A 25,029-nucleotide genomic window follows, 5' to 3' on the forward strand; every position below is an offset into this window, starting at 1 on the left:
TTTATAAGTAGGACTGTTGCGGAAGTTTATTACTGGTCTTATGGGAATTCCTTCTTTATGTAACTTGGGTAAGGCCCTTGCTGTTGGAAGGCCGGGATTCATATTTATCAGTTTTTGGACGTCTTATTCACTTAAAATAAAGGTTGCATTTCTTAATAATGTTTTTAACCTTTTCTGAGTTTTAGTTGTAGGGTCTCGATCTATTTCCAAAAAAGTGCTATTGCTGAAAAAAGGTTTCTGTTTTTTCGATATACTCCTCCTTATCTAAAACTACTATTGCCCCTCCCTTGTCAGCTTTGGTAATTACTATTTCCTCCTATTTTATTTTATGTGATAAACTTGAAGTAGGTTTATTTCTGTTATGGGAAACTTAAGCCTTTTACAAGGTTCGGAATTTTTTTTTTTACCTCGTGCCTGACATCATTTTGAATTTCGTTAGGGAGTTTCTGTATAGCCGTTTCTACTTCTGCAATGGTAGTTATTAGCTCTTTTTCTTTGTTTTTACCTATCCAATTGAAATTAGGGCCTTGACTTAGGGTTTTCATTTCCTACTCAGTGAGATTAACCTTAGAAATGTTCTTAACGGGAAAGGGGTATTCTTCAAATTCAGTTTCTGAATTTGAAGAGTAAGCCTTGCCTTTATCATTTTATGTCTTGGCATTTTTTAACGATATTAATTTATTATTAAGGGTTTCTTGTTTTTTGCTTAAAATGATATCCATTTTTTCATGGGTGTATCTTTGAAACGAATCCCACTAAGGGTAACAGTAGTGTTGGACTTTGGAGATGTGCCAAATACATTTTACCATATATTTAAGTTTTTAAGAGAATCAATGTACTTGTAAATAACGTGTTTAAAAACTTAGCAATTTACCTAAGCTTTAATAACAGCTGAAGATGTTCCCAAGTGAGAACGAAACATGTACCGTTTACAAATAAAAATTTGCTAAAAGGCAAATAAAAAGTATCAAAAAGGTGGAAGATTTTCAATATTGTAACTCTGTGACATCGTTACCACTCGTAACATTCAATATCCATTTGACCAGAGCTTGTGTTTACGGGCCACGTGCAATGAATGAACTATGATGCATACAAGTCTCCAACTATTATAAACAACTATTCTCCACAGGCAGTCAATTTTTTTTTGTCCTGCATGCTTCCATAAAAAGCAAAAGAACATAACACACACAGGAAGAACATATTTGCTGGGCTAGTGTTGACACTGGTTAACAACAGGAAGAGAGAAATTGGACAAATGGAGGGGGGTAAATAGGACATGAACAAATTCATTGTCCCTTTGTATCTTCATGTTTGTCATCTATCATAATTGTCGCTTTCAATGCTCAAAGAAGCAATGTATCGTGTATCGTATATCTGTAGTGTATATTTCTTTCCTCTCCTGTTTCCTTTCTTTGAAAATTTAAAATATATTGATAAGGATAATTGCAAAATTGCTATAAAATTATACAAGACATAACACACAGGAAAATCCTGCAAATTTATTTATAGAAACCTTTTACAATATGTACAATGGATGGCCAACAATTAAAATTAATAGTGACAGGAAAAGTTACTCTTTAACGGTATGAGACTGCATGTTGATCCAAGATAATGTTCGTAGCAAATTACTTTGGAATACACGAAGTTCTAGACGGTTTTCAAAAAGAAAGAATGAGAAAGAGGAAATTACAAGTCTCATTCCTCTACAATCTTTCACAACACTTCATGGAACTACTGAACTACCTATGGTACTAGTGGCTGTGGAGTTAGACAAAGTTCAGTGGTAGCAATTCTATTGAAGTAAATTAGCCAGAAGGCAATTAATCGCATGACAGTTCTCTTCACAGTGAACTCTATAATCAAGGAAATCTTCAATCATTTTTGAAGATTATCAGATTGGCATTCATATTAGTTGTTGATTTGAAATATTTGAATGACCAACGATGCAAAACTCTCCATGGGTATGCCCCAATAACACACATTCACTCCAAAATGAGAGAATTTGCAAAGCAGAATATAGAAAATACATTACAAAACTGCAATAACTGAAGCACATACACACAATGAGTAAACATATGGAAACTTACTAAAATATTAAAAAAGATTCGACCATGAAATTCTTTACTATGTTGGCCAACATTTTGCACTATCAGAACTGAAAGAGGAAGAATCTAATGTAAACACTTTGCTTTTCATAGAGAAGAAATGTTTGAAATATTTCAAATAAGATACTTAGGTAATTCCTGTTTCTCTACATTCAATGCATTTTAACAAGATGCAATTTACTTTCATAATCAGATCCTGACTTTTGATAGTATTTTCACAATACAAAGTACTTCCAGATGCTTAAAGTGAAGCCAAGTTGCAAGTGCTATGGAATGGTTACTATTTACTTGTAAAATCTCTACGGTAAGGAAGCAAGAGAATTTAACAGTATTATTCTAAACCTCTGCTCCCAAGGAACAGCCTTCAAAATCACAGATAATGAGCTGACCAGTGAAAAACTGCCATTCCTATAACTTATTTTAACAAAATTATTAGTAGCATACAGCATGGCTGCACCAGAAAGACAATCTAACAAGTAATTACAGTAGTTCCTTCAATTAAAAGGCAATTTCTTCATTGGCAAAACCTCAACTACTTTGAACACACAAATACCCAACATTGTCTTTTTAATCTAATATACTTAAGAAACCAGCACTACAGAAAATATACAGCGCAATATAACAAAACATTCAAAGGAACCACTGTAACCGAAGGACACACTTTAGTCCCAGCCACCCCCAACTTACAAAAATTTATCCAAAATAAGTATATTTCAACGATTTTTCCATTTGCAGTCATGTGAAGTTGGGCAGTGACTGAGGAATGATTGTAGAGCACCTATCACATTAAGGCTCCTTTCACATGCTGAGATAGCCACGGGCTTGGGAACGTCTGCGGCCAACAAGGTAAGCAATAAGCACAATTGCCACCAGTCCAACAAGGGCACATCCCACAGCAATGGGAACGATATCAGGAGATGAGGAACCAGCACAGTCTTCAGCTGAAACAAATATCATTTTTACATTATGAAGGAAATTATTATATAGCTATGCACTTCATTGCCAGTATCAATTTTAGATGTTATTCAAACTCCTTTTAAGTAATTACAATTCAAATTCATCAATTATCTTTACAACAGTAAAGATTTTACGCCTTTACTTTCACAAGAAATCCACATAAGGAATGTTATTTATAATGCTCTCTTCTCTGTTAGCAACTATTCTCATATATAGATTCACATATAAATGGAACTGCACTAGAGCAAAAGGAATTTCATGAAAGTGAGTATTATCCAAGACATGTACAATGACAGAAGTATGTGTGTGAAATGTAGTGTAGGATAAACTGTGTTTCAGAGTGGCAGTGACTACACCACAGATTGACACTTCAAGCCTGCTCCTTTTTGTGCAATACTTGTAGATTTAGTATCTAGAAGGATTCGATCTATGACTCCAAGCGATCACGACGCATGCTGATACAGTTTTGAGTGCTGAATTAAAAGCAGAAGTGGACACTTCAGAAGAAAAATCGAGTTCTGCACTGGATAGAGCTATAAGGCTAAGCAGAACCAAGACAGAAAACCTGCGATGTGAAGCAATTGCTGGCCACATTCATTTCCAAATAAAGACCATAACAGTGTCCAAATCATTCAAATATCTGGGTAAAGTGGTTCAGAATAATAAAGATGATGCTTGTTATTTAAAGGGGCCTAACATCTAGGTCATCAGCCCAAACAAAGATACCGTTGTATGTCTCACTAACTTCTTTTATGGTTTTCAGTGGCACTGAGGTGCTAGAATTTAGTCCCGTAGGAGTTATTTTATGTGCCAGTCAATCTACAGACACGAGACTGGCGTATTTGAGCACCTTCAAATACCACCGGGCTGAGCCAGGATCGAACCTGCCCAGTTGGGGTCAGAAGGCTAGCACCTCAACCATCTGAGCCACTAAGCCTGGCAAAAAACAAAGAAACCATCAAGGAGATTACCCTGAGTGTTCAGTCTGCTTGGAACAAATGGAGAGAGACAACTGGAGTTCTGCGCAGCAGCTAGCTTTGAAAGCTTGCTTCTACTTGGCTGTTGGGCTAGCGAGCTCTGCTTAGTAAGCCCATGGTCTAATGGTCTCCAAGTTGGATACAATAGAACTGACATTAGGAAACATTACTCAGCAGTTCAGTCTTCAGAGTACCTTTTCATTCGAGATGGACTGTTCATGAGGTAACTGAGAAACGAAGTATCAAGCAGAATGGTGTAGCAAAGAGTGGGAACAATTTTATATAGTCATTAATGACAAGGGTAAAAAGACCAGCTTTGAAAACACAAAATTGGAGGATGTATTTTAAGGAAATTGAATATTAATGCTTTCGCACCACACAATTCCTCCCGATCACCAAATTACGGAAGCTCATTGACCAATATTTTCAAAATCCATTATGTTGTAAATTGTAAGATTACTGAGGCCTGTGTAGAAACTTGCATTACATCTGCCGCCATTCAGTGTCGTGTCAGACCGTGATAAAGTTTATGTTTCCTATGTACTACCTTATCGAACAACTGTTACACGCAGATGTCATGAGCTAGCCAAAACACTTCCTCAGTTATCCCGGAAGTTGTAGAGGCAACGAGAAATAATAGTTCAACTACTGATATGGGGACTCAAAATTATAAAAAGAATCATCATCTGTTGTTCACTGTGCATTGCTTTCATCATTGGGCCCTCAAAATTATAATAATATTCTCATTCCACTTCATTAAAGTATCAAAGACTGGTGACAATATTGAGAAATTATACAACAGAGTGGCTTGTTGGGCATTCAGTTGTCAGCCTTATGAAAAGTTCCTTTCAACTGATCAGAGTTGGAATATGAAGAATTTGTTCAAAATTCAAGACGGCTTTTCTCAAATCCCCTGAGCAGCACACTGAATTGACAGTATTGAGGCATACTTCAAATGAAGAATACCTACATACCGAAGGACAAGGGAGTACTGATCGTGCTCAACCCGTTTCTGCCCAGAATAACATTTCACATGTGCTTGCTGGCGTTTCTTTGCAACAGTGCATCACCAATAACAGGCTTAACGGTGGTAAGGGATATAATGGCAATACTGATGCCCCTACTTCTTGACGCAACAGTTTGTATTCAACAGAGTGGCATACTTCTTGTGTGACAAGAGTGTTCTGCTTACCTAACTCAATGGCACACCACAAAAACTTAAGTAAACTTATTTAATTATGAAAAGACATCTTGCCAATTCAAATTATGCAAATATAATTGTAAAGGATGTGAAATATTGCGTTTTTCTGCAACAACTAATTAGGAATGTAGGCCTAAATGTGCAGTTTTATATGGCTGTAACACATGTCACTAGGCATTTATACACGCATCACGAGAAAACTGCTGAAGAGAATTTAATGAAAAGCGGTATGTAAAGTCGGGGGATGAGCCGCTACAATCTAGGCTATTCATCATTTTATTCACGCTGAGTGAAATGGTAGTTTAGGGGAAGGCCTTAAATTTAATTATCCAATATTTATATTATTAGCAGTCCTATCAATAAATATTATATAACTAAGGTTATATAGAATTCAGTTTCCAATCATATACACTGACTGACAGAGCAAATGCAACACCAAGAAGGAGTGGTCAGAACTTTATGCCAATTGCAGGGTAGACTGACGTCACTGAGGTATGATCATGATGTGAAATGCGCCGCTGTGCTGCGCACGTAGCGAACGATAAATGGGACACGGCGTTGGCGAATGGCCCACTTCGTACCGTGATTCCACAGCCGACAGTCATTGTAGAACGTGTTGTCGTGTGCCACAGGCCACGTGTATAGCTAAGAATGCCAGGCCGCCGTCAACGGAGGCATTTCCAGCAGACAGACGACTTTACGAGGGGTATGGTGATCGGGCTGAGAAGGGCAGGTTGGTCGCTTCGTCAAATCGCAGCCGATACCCATAGGGATGTGTCCACGGTGCAGCGCCTGTGGCGAAGATGGTTGGCGCAGGGACATGTGGCACGTGCGAGGGGTCCAGGCGCAGCCCGAGTGACGTCAGCACGCGAGGATCGGCGCATCCGCCGCCAAGCGGTGGCAACCCCGCACGCCACGTCAGCATGCGCAAGACACCCTGGCTGTTCCAATATCGACCAGAACAATTTCCCGTCGATTGGTTGAAGGAGGCCTGCACTCCCGGCGTCCGCTCAGAAGACTACCATTCACTCCACAGCATAGACGTGCACGCCTGGCATGGTGCCAGGCTAGAGCGACTTGGATGAGGGAATGGCGGAACGTCGTGTTCTCCGATGAGTCACGCTTCTGTTCTGTCAGTGATAGTCACCGCAGACGAGTGTGGCGTCGGCGTGGAGAAAGGTCAAATCCGGCAGTAACTGTGGAGCGCCCTACCGCTAGACAACGCGGCATCATGGTTTGGGGAGCTAGTGCGTATGATTCCACGTTACCTCTAGTGCGTATTCAAGGCACGTTAAATGCCCACCGCTACGTGCAGCATGTGCTGCGGCCGGTGGCACTCCCGTACCTTCAGGGGCTGCCCAATGCTCTGTTTCAGCAGGATAATGCCCGCCCACACACTGCTCGCATCTCCCAACAGGCTCTACGAGGTGTATAGATGCTTCCGTGGCCAGCGTACTCTCCGGATCTCTCACCAATCGAACACGTGTGGGATCTCATTGGACGCCGTTTGCAAACTCTGCCCCAGCCTCGTATGGACGATCAACTGTGGCAAATGGTTGACAGAATGGAGAACCATCCCTCAGGACACCATCCGCACTCTTATTGACTCTGTACCTCGACGTGTTTCTGCGTGCATCGCCGCTTGCGGTGGTCCTACATCCTACTGAGTCGATGCCGTGCGCATTGTGTAACCTGCATATCGGTTCGAAATAAACATCAATTATTCGTCCGTGCCGTCTGTTTTTTCCCCAACTTTCATCCCTTTCGAACCACTCCTTCTTGGTGTTGCATTTGCTCTGTCAGTCAGTGTATGTCTTATACATTTTTACCGTACTGGCTCTGATAACACAGATATTAATGAATTTGTATTTTTGTTGCTAAGTCCATATCAACGCCGAGCCACGAGAAAATGGGTTAACAGAATTTAATGAAAACCGCTATATAGAGTCGGGGAATAAGAAACTACAGTCTAAGCTGTAAATAATTTTGTTTTCCCGAGATGAAATGGTAGTTTAGGGGAAGGCGCCTGAAATTTAATTTTTAAATACCGGTACCTATGTTACTGGAAAAGTACGGTACTACATGACAAAAGTTATAGACGATACAATTTCCAATCATTTATGTTTCATTCAGTTTTCCTGTACTGACTATGATAAGAGTGGTATTTCAGAAGGCCTACAATATCCAAAGCGCATAACACTGATCAACAATAACTTTACATTAACCATTGTTTGTTGTGATGTTCTTCATGCCGCTCAACTCCGATAGATGGAATTACTACTGCGTACCGAGTATAACAGCCTGACTGAACATTGGCGGGAAATAACTAGGGCGTTGGAAAACTTTCTTCTTTAGCATGCCACTCCTCTGGTTCATACATTTATGATACTGCAGGTACGTAACACACTGGTTCATCATAGGATTCGAGCTATACAATCCCTACTCTGAGGCACTGATTGGAATGAGTAGTGTGCATATTTAATGGAATAATGACAGAGGAGTGTTCACGGCAGTCTGCGACCTGGTTATTGCAGCTCTGGAAGTTTGGACTGTTAGATCGGCACCGCAGTACTGTTCGTTGAAAATGAGAAAGTGTGCGGTTTTTCATTTGATAGAGTATTTTATATGATAACATTGCTTTCAATTGCTACATTCCTACTGACGTTTTTGTAATGACCTATGTTGAATTCAGTTAGGAAAACCACCAAGTCAGTCTTTCTGAGAATCCCGTAGCAAAGCACGGGTACATCAGCTAGTACATTTATAAATGTGTATTGATTCCAGATCATTGACAGCGCATGAAGTGTTGTCTATTCTTGAAGATGTAGATGGGCACACAGTGTATAATGAACCTCCTGATGCCAATATTGATTCAGATGAGTATTCTGGTGAAGAAAATGGTGGGCTACCGGTACTTGACAACTTGGGACCTCGTCAACTACAGGCACCCAAAGAAATAGCGGCTCTCAAATAATGGAAGGGTAAGTTATGTGGAAGAGAGATTTATATCAGAATAATTATTGGAATTGAATAGTTTGGAGAATTTAGGCAGGGGCATAGACTGAAGAAAAGATTTGAAAAAAACCTATTGCATACCTGCCAACTTTTCAAATGACCCATCAGTAAAATCCTTGTACGTCAAAATACGCAGGAATCCTATGCACCAAAAATGCGGTAAAACACGACAAAATTATAATGTATTTTCTTCACTGCAGATAATTACAAGTTCAAAAGCATTAATATAATGCTAATGACATAAGGGACAAAAAACACAAATATCTTTAAAATAAATCAATGAAATCTAATTACACAATGTAATCTGTTTATACAACTGTGAGGTAAAGGGTATGTTGCTGCACATAATTATATGCACACAAGTTATTCACATTATTCATGCATCACATGCACATCTTCATTCCGATTTAACAGCTAAAGTTATGGCTTGCTTTGGTTTCTTCAGAAAGTCAATAGAATGTGTGTTTGCACAACATGCTTCAGAATTTCTGGTCTTCAAAATGGAAATGGCTTCCCGAGTTCCATTAGACATAATGACCTAAACTGTGTCCTGTTCTTAATCAGGCTAAAAATTTGTTCACACCCTGCATTACTATGTGATATGGTTAAGGACAGCATGAATCTAGAGATCTTATATTTATAATGTACATCAGCTCCATGGATATTCAATAACTGTGCCAGTTTTGAATCATTTGTAGCTTTGTTACTTACAACACTAGATAAGTTGTCTATCTGAAAAGCTGCAAACTGACTTTGGAGTTCATTCACAGTATCATCTCATTTCATTTCTCTTACATAAAATAACAGGAAATTTCTCAAAACAAGATATTAACAAAAGAAAACTACACTTCTTCAATGGCATCAAATTTAGCAACCTGTGCATGTTTTAGCACATCATTCTTAAAAGAGAACTTGTTAACCCTATTGTCACAGGCAGCACAGGAATAGTTTCTGACTGACAAGAAAAGCAGATTCTTCATCTTGTAGTGCCTTAATCAAGTTTGAAGTTTGAATGCCCTTTACAAATTCATCATCTTTCTGATTCTGGATTGGGTGATACTGGACATCAAACAATGCAGACTATTTAAGTACACTTCACAAACTTTGTTAACATCTGTTTCAACAGATCCATCATTAATTCAAACAGTACACATATGTGGGGAAGCACTCTGAAGGACAGTATTGATCTTATGAAATGATGGGATAGTCGCATGTAAAAAAAGTACAAAATGCCCTTTTTGGGTCAGAGAAAAGGAACAGCTTTTCTTCATGAGATATAGTGGCATTCACATTTCTGAGAAAAGGCAAGTCACGTTTGGAAGAACATGCTCTGACAGAAGATGAGGACGAGGAGGAGGCAGCAGAAGGAGGATCACACTCATTTGTTTATTGACATGATATAGGCTTTTGGGCCTATGCCTCAAGAAAATACGATGAAATTCTTCACGTTTTGCAGAGAACTGGGCTCTGCATCATCAGAAGAAAATCTCAACTGTCCATGAGAAAGGTTTCCTAAACAATGAGCTTTTGAATTTAGGCATTATAATAGAAGTGGAAAGGGTACGTTCATTCGTCAACAGATGGCTCCCTGGATGCAGTACAGCGCTAACGTTTGAAGCGGAAGCTGACGGAACCATCGGAATCAGTCTAAGAGGGTCGCATAACGTGTACGTAACATGACATACAGGTTCTTGGACGAGAACCAAACGGCATTTCTAGCTAGGGGTCTTAATTTCATTCTCACTCCCCCTAGAATTCCTGATGAGTAGTTAATTACTCCTGTTGAGGCAGCAATCCACAAACTGCCTACGGATGAGGCTGAGGAGTTAAGACAAATGTGAGAGACTCGTAAGGCGAGAGGAGAGCTCTGAGGGACTTAAGAGATGATTCTGAACTGACCATTGTCTCAGCTGATAAGGGTAAAGCAACACTGGTTATGGACACCAACAAGTATAAGGAAGATCCCTGCTATATTGTCAGAGCCTGTTTACAGGCTGAGCTCACGTGACCCCACCACTTGTGTGTCCAGTGCCACCGTGAAGATCTTCAGGCTATCTTCAATTCCAAAAGAGGAAGCTAAACACCTGTCCCCAGAAGATGCAGTGCTGCCCAGATTATATGGACTGCCTAAGATTCATAAAAAAAGATGTTCCCCTCAGACCTATTGTTAGTGCGAAAAGTTCTGGCTAAATACCTAAGCAAATTGCTTCAGCCACACATAGGACGCACTGAATCATACGCCAGGGACTTTCAGTATTCCGTTAAACTGCCAACCATATTGCTTCAACCTACTGCACTTTTCGCCACTTTCAATGTGGAGTCGTCGTTCACTAAAGTGCCGATTGACTGTCATGTCTCTCGAACACCTGTTCCCTGAGGACATTACTAAGCTATTTTACCACTGCACGACTTCCAGCTATTTCTTGTGGGGTGGGAATTTTTAAGAACAGACGGACGGAGAGGCTATGGGAAGTCCACTTTCGCCCGTAGTGGCTAATTTCTTTATGGAGCATTTTGAGGAGGAGCCTATTGCTTCAGCGCCAGTCAAATCTATGATATGGTGGAGGTATGTTGATGCATTTGTTGTCTGGGCAGAAAGCACTGAGAAACTTCATCTATTTCTAAACCACCTAAATCAGCAACATCCTTCAATTAAATTCACTATGGAGATGGAGTCTGACAGATGCCTTCCTTTCTTGAATGTTCTAGTAAGAAAAACTAGACGGCTCCTTCGGACATACCATCTATCGTAAGCCTACCCACACAAATCACTCTCTTCCTGCAGATTCTCACCATCATCCAGCACAAAAACAAGGCATTCTCACGACAATCACCAAGAGGTGGAGATGAATTTGTGAGCCATCAAATATCCAGGTGGAGATGAACACGCTCGAAGTCACTTTTAAGGGTAATGGTTACAGTGATTTGCAGATTCATAGAGCCCTGTATCCCAGAGAAACGACCAATCAAAGCTCACAGAAGGAAGAAGTGAAGGGAACAGCCTACTTGCCTTACATTCGCAATACCACAGATCAAATTGCCAGGTCCTCCGCAAACAATATAAAAACCGTGTTTGGCATCACCACTAAAACTGCTCACTGTCTAGGTAAAACCAAGGACAAGTTGTCCCCAGTTTTACATCCTGGGGTATACAAATTCCCTGTACTTGCAGTAAGGTATACATCGGCCAAACATGCCGGTCCATTAGTACCTGTATCAAGGAACATGAACGTAATATTCGTCTCAACCAGCCAGGCAAATCAGCAACCGCTGAGCATGCTCTGTCGTTGGGTCATGTCATGTTCCAAGATGCTCGAGCTGTTACCCACACTAGACACTACAGGTCCAGGATTATACGGGAAGCTGTGGAAATACGTAGAAATGGTAACAATTTCAACAGGTACAGTCAATTAAGTTATACCTGGTTGCCAGTCATTAAGGATTTACATAGGTAGTTCCCTTCCCTGTCCCTTCACTATTGGTATTTCGTCTGCGTTTTCCAAATCTGTACATTTCTCATTGCCAGATGTTTCATTCCAGGCTTGTCAATGCCATACACCTATCTATGCCATATGTTACGTACACATGTGACCCTCTTAGACTGATTCTGATGGTTCCATCAGCTTCTGCTTCAAACACTAGCGCTGTACCTCATCTGAGACGCCATCTGGTGATGAACGTACCATTTCCACTTCTATTATAATGTCTAAATTCAAAAGCTTATTGTTTAAGAAGGCTTTCTTGTGGACAGTCAAGATTTTCTTCTGATGACTGGGAGCACAGTTCTCTGCGAAACAAAGAATTTCACCTCATTTTCTTGACACGGCATAAGCCCAAAAGCCTTTATCATGTCTACAAGTACAGGCCATGAAAGCATCAATGGCAACAACTTCATTTGCTTGTCGTCAGACCTATTGTATCCTTTGGGAATTGTAAAAAAAAAAAAGGCAGAAATATTTGGAGCACACACTACCACCTCTTTCTTAAAAAATTAAAGACGTGGATTCCACTGACCTAATGATCTGTCTAAACACCTAGCAAGGGATAAAGGCGAAGTGCCATCAGATTTTTGACAGAAGGTTGTTATACGTATTCCCAAGAAGGCGGGTGCTGACAAGTGTGAAAACTACCGCACCATTAGTTTAGTATCTCACACCTGCAAAATGTTAACACGTATTATTTACAGAAGAATGAAAAGACACGTTGAAACTGAGTTGGGAGAAGATCAATTTGGCTTCAGAAGAAATGTTGGAACACGTGATTCAATCCTGACTAAGTCTGATCTTAGAGGATCGAATTAAGGTCAAGGCCACATACATGGCATTTGTAGATCTTGAAAAAAGCATTTGATAATGTTCATTGGACCAAACTATGAGATTCTGAAGGTGATCGGGATCAGGTACCGAGAACAAAGAATGATCTACAATCTGTATAAAATCAGTCTGCAGTGATAAGAATCAAGGGCTTTGAAAAAGAGGCAGCAATCCAGAAAGGAGCAAGTTATAGTTTTAGTGTGTCCCCCTCCTTTTAAAATGTTTATACAGAACAGGCAGTAAAGGAAATCAAAGAGGAATTTGAGAAGGGAATTACAATGAAAGGAGAGGAACTCAAAACCCTGAGATTTGCTGATATTTTATCTGAGACTGCAGAAGATCTGCAGAAATTGCTGAATGGTATAGACAGTCTTGGGTAGGGAGTACCAGATGAAACAAGTCCAAAACAAAAGTAATGGAGTGCAGTCGAATGAAGCCAGGTGATGCAGGAAATATTAATTATAAACTTAAAGTAGATAAATATTGTTACTTGGGTAGTAAAATAATGACAGGACATAAAACTCAAGACTAGCACAAACAAAGAAGGCCTTTCTTAAGAAATTTGCTCACCTAGAACACTGATAAAGGAATTAGAAAGATGTTTCTGAAGACCTTTGTCTGGAACGTGGCATTGCATGGAAGTGAAACATGGACTATAATTAGCTGAAAATAAAGAGAATAAAAGCTTTTGAAATGTGGTGTTACAGAACAATGCTGAAGGTGAGATGGATAGATCAAATCAAGAATGAATAGATACTGAATCGAATTTGTGAGAAAAGATCAATCTGACTAAATTTGACGAGAAGAAACAGAATGACGGGACACATCTTACGACACCCAGGACTTGTGCAGTTGGTTTTTGAGGGAAGTGTAGGCAGTAAGAACAGTACAGGTAGACCAAGGTATGAATATAACAAGCAGACCAGAGCAGATGTAGGATGCAGCAGTTACATAAAAATAAAAAGGTCAGCACACTTAGGATGGCATGGACAGCTGCATCAAACCAGTCTGTGGACTGATTGAGTCAAACAACAACCACAACAACAATAATTAAGAACTGTTTGGCATTCTGTTCTGACAATGCTCCTGTTATGATTGGACAGAAAAATGGAGTTCTAGCAGCTTTGAAAGCAGCCCATCAGGATATTTTTGATATTGGTTCAGCTGCCAATTAACTTGTCATTTTAGTCCATCAGGCCACAGACTTTTGATGCAGCTTCCATATCACCCTACCATGTGCTAGCCTTTTCTGGATTTCAGTATACATAGGAAACTAAGAATAGGTTTTCCTAAACACCTGATGTTTTTTCCGCAGATTTACTCACGATTACTGATAAACAACAGTTATAAAACAATATAAGCTAACAATTCAAGTTACTCCACAACTACATAACCTCAGCTTCGCAAACATTGTAACAAATATGAAGTAAATCAATCAATATGAAGTAAATTAAGCGATGAACATAATTGAAATGTTTTTTCGTAACTACAACATGACCTATGCGTTTTAATTTGTGGTGAAGAACAAAAAACCTATTTTTTATACAAGATCGTAAAGGTTATTATCAAATGAATCAATGCAAAGAACAAGCAAACGGTTATCCAAGAGTCAGTCTCTCAACACAAACAAATCTATATCGATCGATTGGGATAAAGGACACATCTCTCACTAACAATCGGATGAATATAAATTAGAGCGATGTATCAAATATTCGCTGGTCACATAGCGTGTATCAACGGCTAGCAAAAGCTTGTTCTGGCGCCAATTTTCAGAAGATCTTGGTACGCAAAATCCTAAAATAATATAGTTCATCCGTGAAATACACTGTCTTCCCGTAAATTTTACTGAGAAACCGTAAATATTTAAGGTACGCTATTGCGATCTTTCCAACTGTTAAAAACGTCACTTTATATAGGGAATTTTACTCTGTGAAAATGTTCAAATTAATTTGGAATAATGAAGTAATTGACCTATTGCTTAGGGAAGCTACAGTACAAAAAATCCTTTACACAAAAATGGTTTGGATCTCAAAATAACTGTACGAATTGAAGACTTTCCTTGGGTTTCTCATTGTCCCTGGTTATAATCCACTTCCAGGAAGATGTTACTGGGATGCTGAGACTAACATGAGAAATCATTTGTAACAGTATGAGGGATAGGTTTAAGACCATCATGAGGTTTATTCATTTTTGTGACAACAATGAAATTAATTTGAGTGACAAGATGTGTACTGCAACCTCTAATGGAGTTGCTGAAGGACCTATTTCTCTTTCACTTCCAGTCAGAACATGATCTCTATTACGAGTATATGGTACCATGGTATACGTGTATGTAAACAGTTTATAAAAGAAAATCCCATCTGATTCTGATGTAACGTTTGGAGTCTAAATAACAGTCAGGAATACTTTGCGAACTTTTGAGATTTACAAGTAGTGAACTTCATTCCAGTTCTGTATTGAATTTAAATATCAATGAAGCTAAATACAAAAGATTTTCTGCTACGAGTGAACACATGAAAGATCGCAATCACTCATTCTCCACCATAGATAAAGATCTAGATATCCTACAAATAACAAACATTTTAGAAAATATTTATATAAACCTCGATCAAAAATCCAATCCCATCCACAATCTTAACGAAATCCAAGAAAAAGAAAAACTAACATTCTGGTTGACACAATAATCGAGAAAGATCTTGAGCAAAGCTCAATTAAGTCTGTCGCAACACGCATTACTGGTCCGTCCTCTCATCCTTCCATTCACTCTCCCTCCCCTTAACCGCCGTTTTCCCCACCCAACACATCAGAATGGTCACCAGTCAGTGTGGAGGTCAACACCGACCCAACCTGATCTATATGAACACAGGAGGAAGGAGTAATATTTTGAGACTTCATATGAATGGATGAAAACCATAACGGTATAAGTAGCATTTTGGTCATTCAGAGAAAAAGGCAATTAAACACTCGTAGAAAGCATACTATTTGTAGTTATACCACCCACCACTAGAGCGCAGAATATTACAGCTATAACTTTTATCTCTTTGCTGGTGAAAGGATACATCCTTCCGGAGATGCATCCTGCATTTAACTTTTTTTTTTTTTTTAATGTCACTTGTACCGTTATGGTTTTCATCCATTCATATTATCTTTCACTTCTACTTCATTTTTCGTTCCCATACTCTGGTTTTTGTTTTTGCTTTTGCTTTTAGATCCTGGCTATACTTTTATTCACCATGAAAAATGCAACAGTTTTTTCAAAACTTCACTCCGTTTCCAGAAGCATGACAAATAGAACATTAACAGTTATATTAAATACGGTTGGACCCACAAAACTAAATTTGCCCAAGTTTGAAGCTATGTACATTTTAAACAGATTTCTATTGCATTTGTTGATTGTATTTTATCTGAAGTTTTTTTATGTGTCAGTTTTTTGCAAATGTCTTTTCTCCATGTTATTTTAACTGATGACCTCTAGGCTAGGTCAAAACATGTCCTATGTAGCTTTTCAGACAGGCCATTTATCAAATGGCAAACTTGTCTTGAACAGGTGGACTTCATACAATTAAATTGTTTCAGAATTTATCTTGGACACTTGAGATTTACCAAGGAATAAAAAAAATCCTTGTATAATTATTGACTGCAAAAAGCAAGTAGGAAAGTGTGCAATGCCCCTACTTCATATGATCAATGACATTCCTGTGTATTATCGAGAAATACTCTTTAAATTTTATTTCAACAATTTGTTTACTTCAAGCTCTTCTGATTTATCATCATGGAGGAATGAAGAGAGTTTGAGAAGACCATGTGCGAAGAAGAGCATCTGTCCTATGTATACGAAGTAGAAAAAAAAAAAAGTTAATTTTAAAATGGTCCGATAACTCTGTTGTAACAACAGCTTGTAGCTGTCATGGTGTACGACCAATTTTTTCTGTGTCACGCTATTCAAGACTAAATGAAGTAAACTGTGCCCCACCCATTCCTCCTAGGACAATCTGACAAGTATATGGGAGGAATCGACAAAACTGCTGATGTTGATGAAAAGGGGCAGGAAATGATGGTGGGCCATATATTCTTGGATGCATCAATCCACAACACACTGATTCTGTACACAAAGACTGGATATGATGAATCCCAGTTACAGTTCAAACAGCATTGACCAATATTAACTGACTGCCAGCCCAAACATTCCTACAGCACCTGGTCGATCAAGAATGGTCACAGAAAGTGGCAGAGTCATGGATATGATGGTAGGAACCAAGCTGCTGAGAACTGTAATGGAGTTCCATTGATGTTTTGTACGAAGTATGACGTCAGATTGTGTGTATAGTGCTTAGTCTCTTATCGCACTTGCCAACAATGGACCACTTATTTGATTTTTGGGATCAAATTTGAGTGCATAACTTTATATTGTGAAGTAGAAACTTTTCATTGGTGCAATGCCTAGCATAACATGTCACAGGCAATATTATAGAAGTTAAAACCTCATTATTCTACTGACGAACACATTTTTAGGCTCCAAGCAAGAAATTTTATTTAACATAAAAAAAACAATTCAGGCAGAAATGGGTTAAGATAACAAAAAATTGAGTAATATTTTAAATGCTAGTTGCTTTACTTCACATAACACAGATAGGTCTTGTGGCGACGATGGGATGGGAAAGGCCTAGGAATGGGAAGGAAGCGGCCACGGCCTTAAGGTACAGCCCCAGCATTTGCCTGGTGTGAAAATGGGAAACCATCTTCAGGGCTACCAACAGTGGGGTTTTAACCCACTATCTCCCGGATGCGAGCTCACAGCTGCACACTCCTAACCATATGGCCAACTTGCCCGGTAATACTTTAAATGAGCTGGTATGGTGACATTACTTGAAAAATCACTATATCAAGACTTTGATACCCAATGGAATTCATTTACAAATGATGAAATTGTTTTTTTATAAATTTGACAAAATTCTGGACATCTTGTCTGGTGCTAACGTTGGTGATAGACAAAAACAAACAAAACTAATAATTGAGTCAATGGATAACAGTTAAAGATAAAAATTTCATGATGTTCCATATTGAACTGTATCATAATTAAATTGAAATAACAAATAACACAACCTATTCAATACAAGTGAATAAGAAATGTGGTGTTGCATTCCTATTTAATTGTAAACGGAAGCAGTACCGGTTTCGACCCCAATCTGGGTCATCAACTGTTCTAAAGAATCTACAAGATCCTGGTTACTTCAATTATATTAAACTGTATTATATATATATATATAAATATACATTTTCGCAACCAAAACAATTACAGACTGGATCACTAAGCTATTCACCAAGTTCCGTCGGCATTTGAAAGCACAGTGCCGGACATTGAATGTGTTGCGCTGATCTTCAGGAGCTAGCAATTTGCTTTAATCAAGCGACTCCTCTTCGACTTCTACAATTCTGGGGCTTCATATTTACTAAATTGTGTTGTGACTTCGTGCCTGATAGTATATGCAGGCTGGCTCACTTAACTGTTCTCCGCTTCTCGTAAATATTTTGAGACAGTGACGAACTTTGCGTGTGTTGTGCTACTATTCAGAAGATTGCGCCTTAAGTGACTGACCTACTTCTTTAAAATCGTGCAGTGCCTATCCCCATTACCTTATATTGCTTCTTCAAATGTTTTTGTTAAAGACTCATTCTTTAATTTCTTATTTATCTATGCATTGTTTTTGCATTTTATTCGGCTGATGACCCAGATTGGGGTCGAAACCAGTACCGCTTCCGCTTATAATTAAATAGGAACTTGACACCACATTTCTTATTTACTTGTATTGAATAGGTTGAACTACATTATTTGTTATTTCAATATAATTGTAATGTATAACAGTGTTATGAAGGATTTTATTTATTTCTTGCAACTGCTCAAAGATGCCACAGATGATTGGTTTGTGCAAGAAAAGGTAACCATACATAATGTACTGCTGTGGTTTCACAGCCTCAAAAAATCACCGAACAGAGACCTGGTAATGAGGACGTCATGGCGACAATAAAAAGGTAGATGTTCTGCATTTATATGGGAAAAATTGCCATTGCATATATACCACAACATGGCAATATTTCTCTTGCCTTGTTTCCATGGACTGACAAAACTTTCAGATGTTGATAAGAGTGACGTACATGCATCAACAATACAGGGTGTTTACAAATGAATATCTGAGTTTTAACGCCTTATAATATTGAATACGTTAAACTTACAGTTATACATTATATGTCAAATGAAAGAGCAACTCAGTTTTGTTTGTTGGCACCAGTGCACATGTACGTGCAATGGTTTCACCGCAATCCGCTAGACAGCGGTAGTAGCAAAGATGACTACTAGTGAACAGAAAGCTTTTTGTGTTTTGCAGTTTGCAAAGACAGATTCTGTAGTTACTGTGCAACGTGCGTTCCGCATTAAGTTCGGTTGTGATCCTCCAAGTGATAATAACATTCGCAGATGGTATCATATGTTTGAAGACACCGGTTGCCTTTGTAAAGGGAAGAGTAAGGGAAGATTGAGTGAAGAGACTTGAGCGAGTGAGAGAGTCATTCACTCGTAGCCCAAAGAAATCAGTCCGGAAGGCTAGTCGTGAATTACAACTTCCTGCGTCGACCGTTTGGAAAGTTGTAAGAAAACGCTTACAGCAACGTCCTTACCGTTTACAGTTATTACAGGCTCTAAAGCCGGCAGACCACAGATTACGTGCCAACTTCGCAAACGACATGTTACATGATTATGAGTTTATGAATCGTGTTGTTTTCAGTGATGAATCGGTCTTTCACCTTAGTGGACATGTAAACACTCATAATGTGCGCATCTGGGGCTCAGAAAATCCTCACGAGTTGGTACAAATGCAACGAGATTCCCCTAAAGTGAATGTTTTTTATGCTGTATCCCGGCGAAAGGTTTATGGGCCTTTTTTTTTTTTTTTTGCTAGTTGTTTTACGTCGCACCGACACAGATAGGTCTTATGGCGACGATGGGACAGGAAAGGCCTGGGAGTTGGAAGGAAGCGGCCGTGGCCTTAAGGTACAGCCCCAGCATTTGCCTGGTGTGAAAATGGGAAACCACGGAAAACCATCTTCAGGGCTGCCGACCGTGGGGCTCGAACCTACGATCTCCCGGATGCAAGCTCACAGCCGCGCGCCTCTACGCGCACGGCCAACTCGCCCGGTGGCCTTTCTTTTATGGTGAACGTACTGTAACTGGTACTTCTTACCTCTATACACTAGAGCAATGGCTCTTCCCTCAGTTGGAAGAAAATGAGCCAGAGAACTTCATTTTCCATCAAGATGGTGCACCACCTCACTGGCATAACGACGTACGCGATTGGTTGAACGTCGCTGTACCCGAGCGCTGGATAGGCCGCAAGGGCCCCAATGACAGGACTTGCTTGGCATGGCCTTCCGTTCTCCCGACCTAACGCCATGCGATTTTTTCCTTTGGGGCTTCATCAAGGATCGTGTGTACGTGCCTCCGCTACCAGCTGACCTTCCTGAATTAAGAAACCGGATTGAAGCAGCTGTTGCTGAGATTACTGAAGACACACTTAATAACGTTTGGGAAGAACTCGACTATAGACTTGATGTATGCCGTGTAACAAATGGTAGTCACACTGAACATTTTGTAAAGTTCGTAATAAAACTGAGTTGCTCTTTCATTTGACATTTATTTTATAACTAAGTTTAATGTATTCAATATTATAAGGCGTTAAAACTCCGATATTCATTTGTAAACACCCTGTATTATCGACAGATTTCAGCATGTGTTGTAAAATGATTTCGTATTTTAGGAACAGATGAAGCTGAGGAAGACTTAACTGGGCCGACTGATGAACGACCAAATAAGCACAACAGATTTGAAAAGTGGAAAACCCCTTCAAGGTGCAAACATGTAGACGAAGTGATTCTGTGTATGTTCTAGATCGGTGGAATGTCATGAACATGACTATCCCAAGCCATCCAAATTCGCTTTAAAGTTATAATAAAGAAATTAATATGCTAAATAGATTAGCCAATTATATGTATATATTTAATCCAGTTAGCAAACTTATTTCATTTTACTACAATGAGCCACAAAAACCTACATTCATTAATTAGCTTTGAAGTTGTTATATGTAGGGACCAGCCGCAAGTGCTTCAAGCGAAAGAGCATTCAGCAGCGTTAGGTTTATTTTAAACAAGGAGTACACTCGCCTAAATACCGAAAACATGAATGATTTGCTCTTCCTTCATGATAACATAAAATGCAGGTAATAACTGTACTGCCCAAATTAAAACTTAGTATTGTACGATTAATGAAATCAGTTTGTAATATATGAAACCATCTCTTACCAGTTTCGACTCTTAATTCATAACGGTTACGCCCTTCAAGGATTTAATATTGTAAATATTTTTCTTTGATTTGCATAAATATTTTACTTTTTGTAACATTTGTATATGTTCCTTCGAATCAAATTTTTGTACTTCAGATTGTTAATTTAAGGGCTATTGCGTTATTAAACCAATGAACATATCCTCCAAGTGGAACCTTTTCTTATTAATACATGGTACAACAATTCATGCAAAGTGAAATCATACTTCCCCATTTATATTAAGTTTGATGGTTTCTTTAGTTACACTATAGATGGACGCTAGCGTTTAACAAGTCGGTCCGTAAGCTTTGAGGCTCGGACCCTACTTCAGGTGGTCTCGGCCTTTCGGTCCTTGCACCACAGTGAGCTGAGCTTGAAATGCTCCCGCAGAGAAGAGCCGGTCCGGTCCAAGCTCAAGACCATAACGGCACATCTCTAAAGAGAACACCATTTGAACCTCAGAAGACATAGCCTACAAGAGATCTGCCCAGTATTACTCTATGCTTTAGAAACTGTCCCTAATGCCCAAGCCTTTGAAAGAAATCCAGAGGCTGCAGAAAGGAAGATGCTTCATTGAGCTTTCAGAACGAAGAGGCCAGAAAAGTAAGAAACTAAAACCATAAGGAGTAAGTTGAACGAGACTCCTGTAAGAGAGAAGTTGCATAAAGGGTCTGAATTACGCTGGTATGGCCAAGTTATGAGGCGAAATCATGGTTATGTGGAGAAGAGACTGCTGCATATCGCTCCACCTGGAGAGATAAGAGGTATGCCAGAAACATGACTGACGGAAACTATGAAGTTTGATTGAATTGTCAGCCTAGGACAGGACTAATAATGCTGAAGAAGATTATAAACAGAACAGTGAAACTTCAATATACAGAGAAGGGACTTAACAAGGCAAGTCTATTTCAGAGAATGGAAATACAAACAATTGACTAAAGTAGCTTGGGTAGTGCTGCATTTTTATAAATGTTGGTACATTATCTTGAAAAGTCAGTTTCCCTACTCTTGGAACTACAGTAGCAGTCCTCTACAGCGAGCAAGGCATATAGCAAGAACCCTGTTGTAACGACAAGTCTTTTTCTGGTCCTTGAAATTGCCTATGTTAAACTGTGTATTATCCTTCGGTTACAGTGAAAATTCTATCACTGATGCACCCATTGTTACGAGTGATTAAGTGTGTTATTTTTTTCATTATTGATATTCATGCACTCCAGCAATTATATTGAACGAGATAAATCATCTGTATAGTTTTCTCGCTATGTGCACTAGCGAGCTCTCGCATCGATATTAAAAGGCTATGTCAGAGTCTATTAGCAATACCTGTCGACTGGTGTAAACAAAATTCAAAATGGAAGAGGAGAGGACGTTCTCATAATAAATGCGTAAATAATGTGGCCAATAGCAGTTGACTAGTTAGAAATAAAGGCTGAAGTAAACTATCACTTAATGAAAATGCCACTACTGAAAATGATAAGATATTGATTTGACAACTGTTTGCTCTTTTTCTATTTCCTATAAATAATACTTGGGAGAAATACACATTTTTCAGAGAGTGGAAATACAAACGATTGATTTAACTACACGTTTGCTTGCGCAGCACTGCCATGCCAGAAGTAGCTTTCGATGGAGACCATAGTAAAAAATTAAAGCAGGAAAAATAGTGAAAATTAAATAAATACATAAACAAAAAAGAAAAAAAAAGTATGGAAAGTAAAAGATATGTAAGTAACAGAAAAAATTCAATATTAACAAACAACAAATACTCAGACCTGAGGTGGTGAGTGTCAAAGTGGAATGCGACATGTTCAAGAAGGTATTTATTTGTAAGCTGTGCAGGGAGTACTTGTGGCAGACCAGCTAAGAGGTAAAATTTTTGTATAATTTGTTACTTGCATTACTAGAAGTGGACATAAAAGCAAAAACCTGATATCAGAACTTCAAAACATTGCAAATAAAATTGGCCTTAAAAGATCAATTGAAAAAACAGAAATTATGCCCCAACAACTAAAAGAAGTTACCATAAATTGTAATAAAATCAAAATAGTAACTCAATTTAAATATCTAAATGAAAAAACTCAATCCAAACATGAACAAATACATTAGTTAAAGCACAAAATTTAACATGGGATATCTACAAAAAGAATTGTTTATCAATAAATGCAAAAATAAAACGCTACAACACAGTTATAAAGCTACATATGCAGCAGAAACATTTTCACCTGAATAAACAATCAAAGACTGAGACTTCAGAAAATTGAAAGGATTGGCAGAACCTGCATCAACAAAAAGTACCAGAAAAATGGACAGTTGCGGATAATACCTAACAAAGTCTTGTACAAAGAGCTAGAACCCATTACAGATACTGTGCGTAAGAGGAGACTGGGATTCTTTGGACATATCATGAGGATGCAGGATTCAAGACTTCTGAAACAACTAGTACAACACAATCTCTTCTCAAAAAATACAAGAACAGGATGTAAATTGATCAGAGAAGTAAGAGAGGATTTGAAGGAAATAGACCTTACAAAAGAAGACACCAAAAATAAGATAAAACTCAAAAGCCCGAACAATCCCTTCAAAGAGACCTGAATGATGGATTGACTAAAGTGATACTTATGCGGTCATAAAAGAAGAATTTGTTTTAAGTCGCACTGACACAGATAAATCTTATGGAGACGATAGGATAGGAAAGGGCTAGGAGTAGGAAGGAAGCAGCCGTAACCTTAAAGTACAGCCTCAGCATTTGCCTGGTGTGAAAATGGGAAGCCACGGAAAACCATATTCAGGGCTGCCGACAGTGGGGTTCAAACCCACTCTCTCCCAGATGGGTAAAAAAAAAGACCCCATGGTGGAATGAGGGGGTAAAAGCAGTGAAAAATTAAGCAGCACGGCAATTAGGGATAAAATTGAAGAGAGAAGAAAGTGTCAGGAAATGAAAAAAGTAACAAGAAAGTAAGTGAAGGAAAAAAGCTGGGAAGAATTTACATGAGAATTGGAAGATTAGCGTTTAGTGGCAAAAGGATGCTATATGGACTTGGAAGAAAAGTCTACAAAAAGCATGTGAAAGGGAAAAAAAGAGAGAGAACACAGCCAGAGGAAATAAAAAGATGGAAGGATTACTTTGATGAACTGTGTAAGAAAGGGTGAAGATGAGACAATAGAAGACCACTGTAAAGAGACAGAATCCAGGAGTGAAATCACAATGGAAGAAGTGGAAATTGCTGTCAAATTAATTTGTAACTGTAGAAGTGTAGGATGCCCACTCTTTAGGTTAGGAAATTTTCCTAAAATAATTCGTAATATTGAAGTCGTGAAAATCATGTAATTGTGTTCATTTATAATGTAAAAACATAATATTATAAGAATTTGTAGTAGGGAATTTTGTATCTGTGTAACTAATTTGTGTAAGAGTCTGCACATGGCATGGCAGTGTAGGTTGCTCAAGAATTGTGCAACACGGAAAACAGTGGCTATATCGGGAAAGATGGTTGAAGTCAGTTGAAAGTGTTGCAACAAAGTGGCTTGGAACCCGGGTATGGCAGGTAGTATAGGCTGAAGATTTGAGTTTATCAATGTGGATGTACATGAGTGGATGTTCTACGTCACATCAGACGCTCGATAGCCAAAATGAGGGCTTTGTTTTAACTCATTGGGCCCAAGCCACGGAACCGTTCCATGCTTCGTCTCGGTGGACCGAACGCCGGACCACGGAACTGTTCCGTTTTCTCATCCTATGTAATTCAACTTTTCCTCAAGAGATGGCAGAGTGAGTTGCATTTGTGATTTGTGTAGGGACTCTTTCTTTGCAATGTTATATGTTCTTTACTAATATACAGGGTTATTCACCTAACATGTTACACGGAAATAACTTCTAAACCGTTAAAGATATCGGCATTCTGTTTTCATATTCGTAAATGGTAATCAGGGCATTGTAAAATAACGTGCTACTTAGTCTCGTGGGGTGATTAATAACCGAGATATTGATACTAACTCCATATTTTAAAATGGAACGTCACAAATTTATACAGCTGGCCTAAATGTTCAACTGCGTACAAATTCAAATGTGTGTTTTCAAAATCGGACAAGTAC

The 25,029-nt window shown here is 38.8% G+C and overlaps 1 protein-coding gene across 1 annotated transcript in view; it reads right to left on the reverse strand.

Annotated features, from left to right (window-relative positions):
• Window positions 1-1,462: 1,462 nt before the first annotated feature.
• Window positions 1,463-25,029, reverse strand: part of LOC136877503 (lysosome-associated membrane glycoprotein 1) — a 125,953-nt gene continuing 102,386 nt past the window's right edge. The window contains exon 5 of the mRNA XM_067151610.2: window positions 1,463-3,046. Within this exon, the coding sequence (XP_067007711.2) occupies window positions 2,904-3,046 (143 nt within the window). The 3' untranslated portion in view covers window positions 1,463-2,903. The remainder of the gene's footprint in view (window positions 3,047-25,029) is intronic.

The sequence above is a fragment of the Anabrus simplex genome, chromosome 7 (genome assembly GCF_040414725.1).
Source record: "Anabrus simplex isolate iqAnaSimp1 chromosome 7, ASM4041472v1, whole genome shotgun sequence".
Lineage (NCBI taxonomy): Eukaryota > Metazoa > Arthropoda > Insecta > Orthoptera > Tettigoniidae > Anabrus > Anabrus simplex.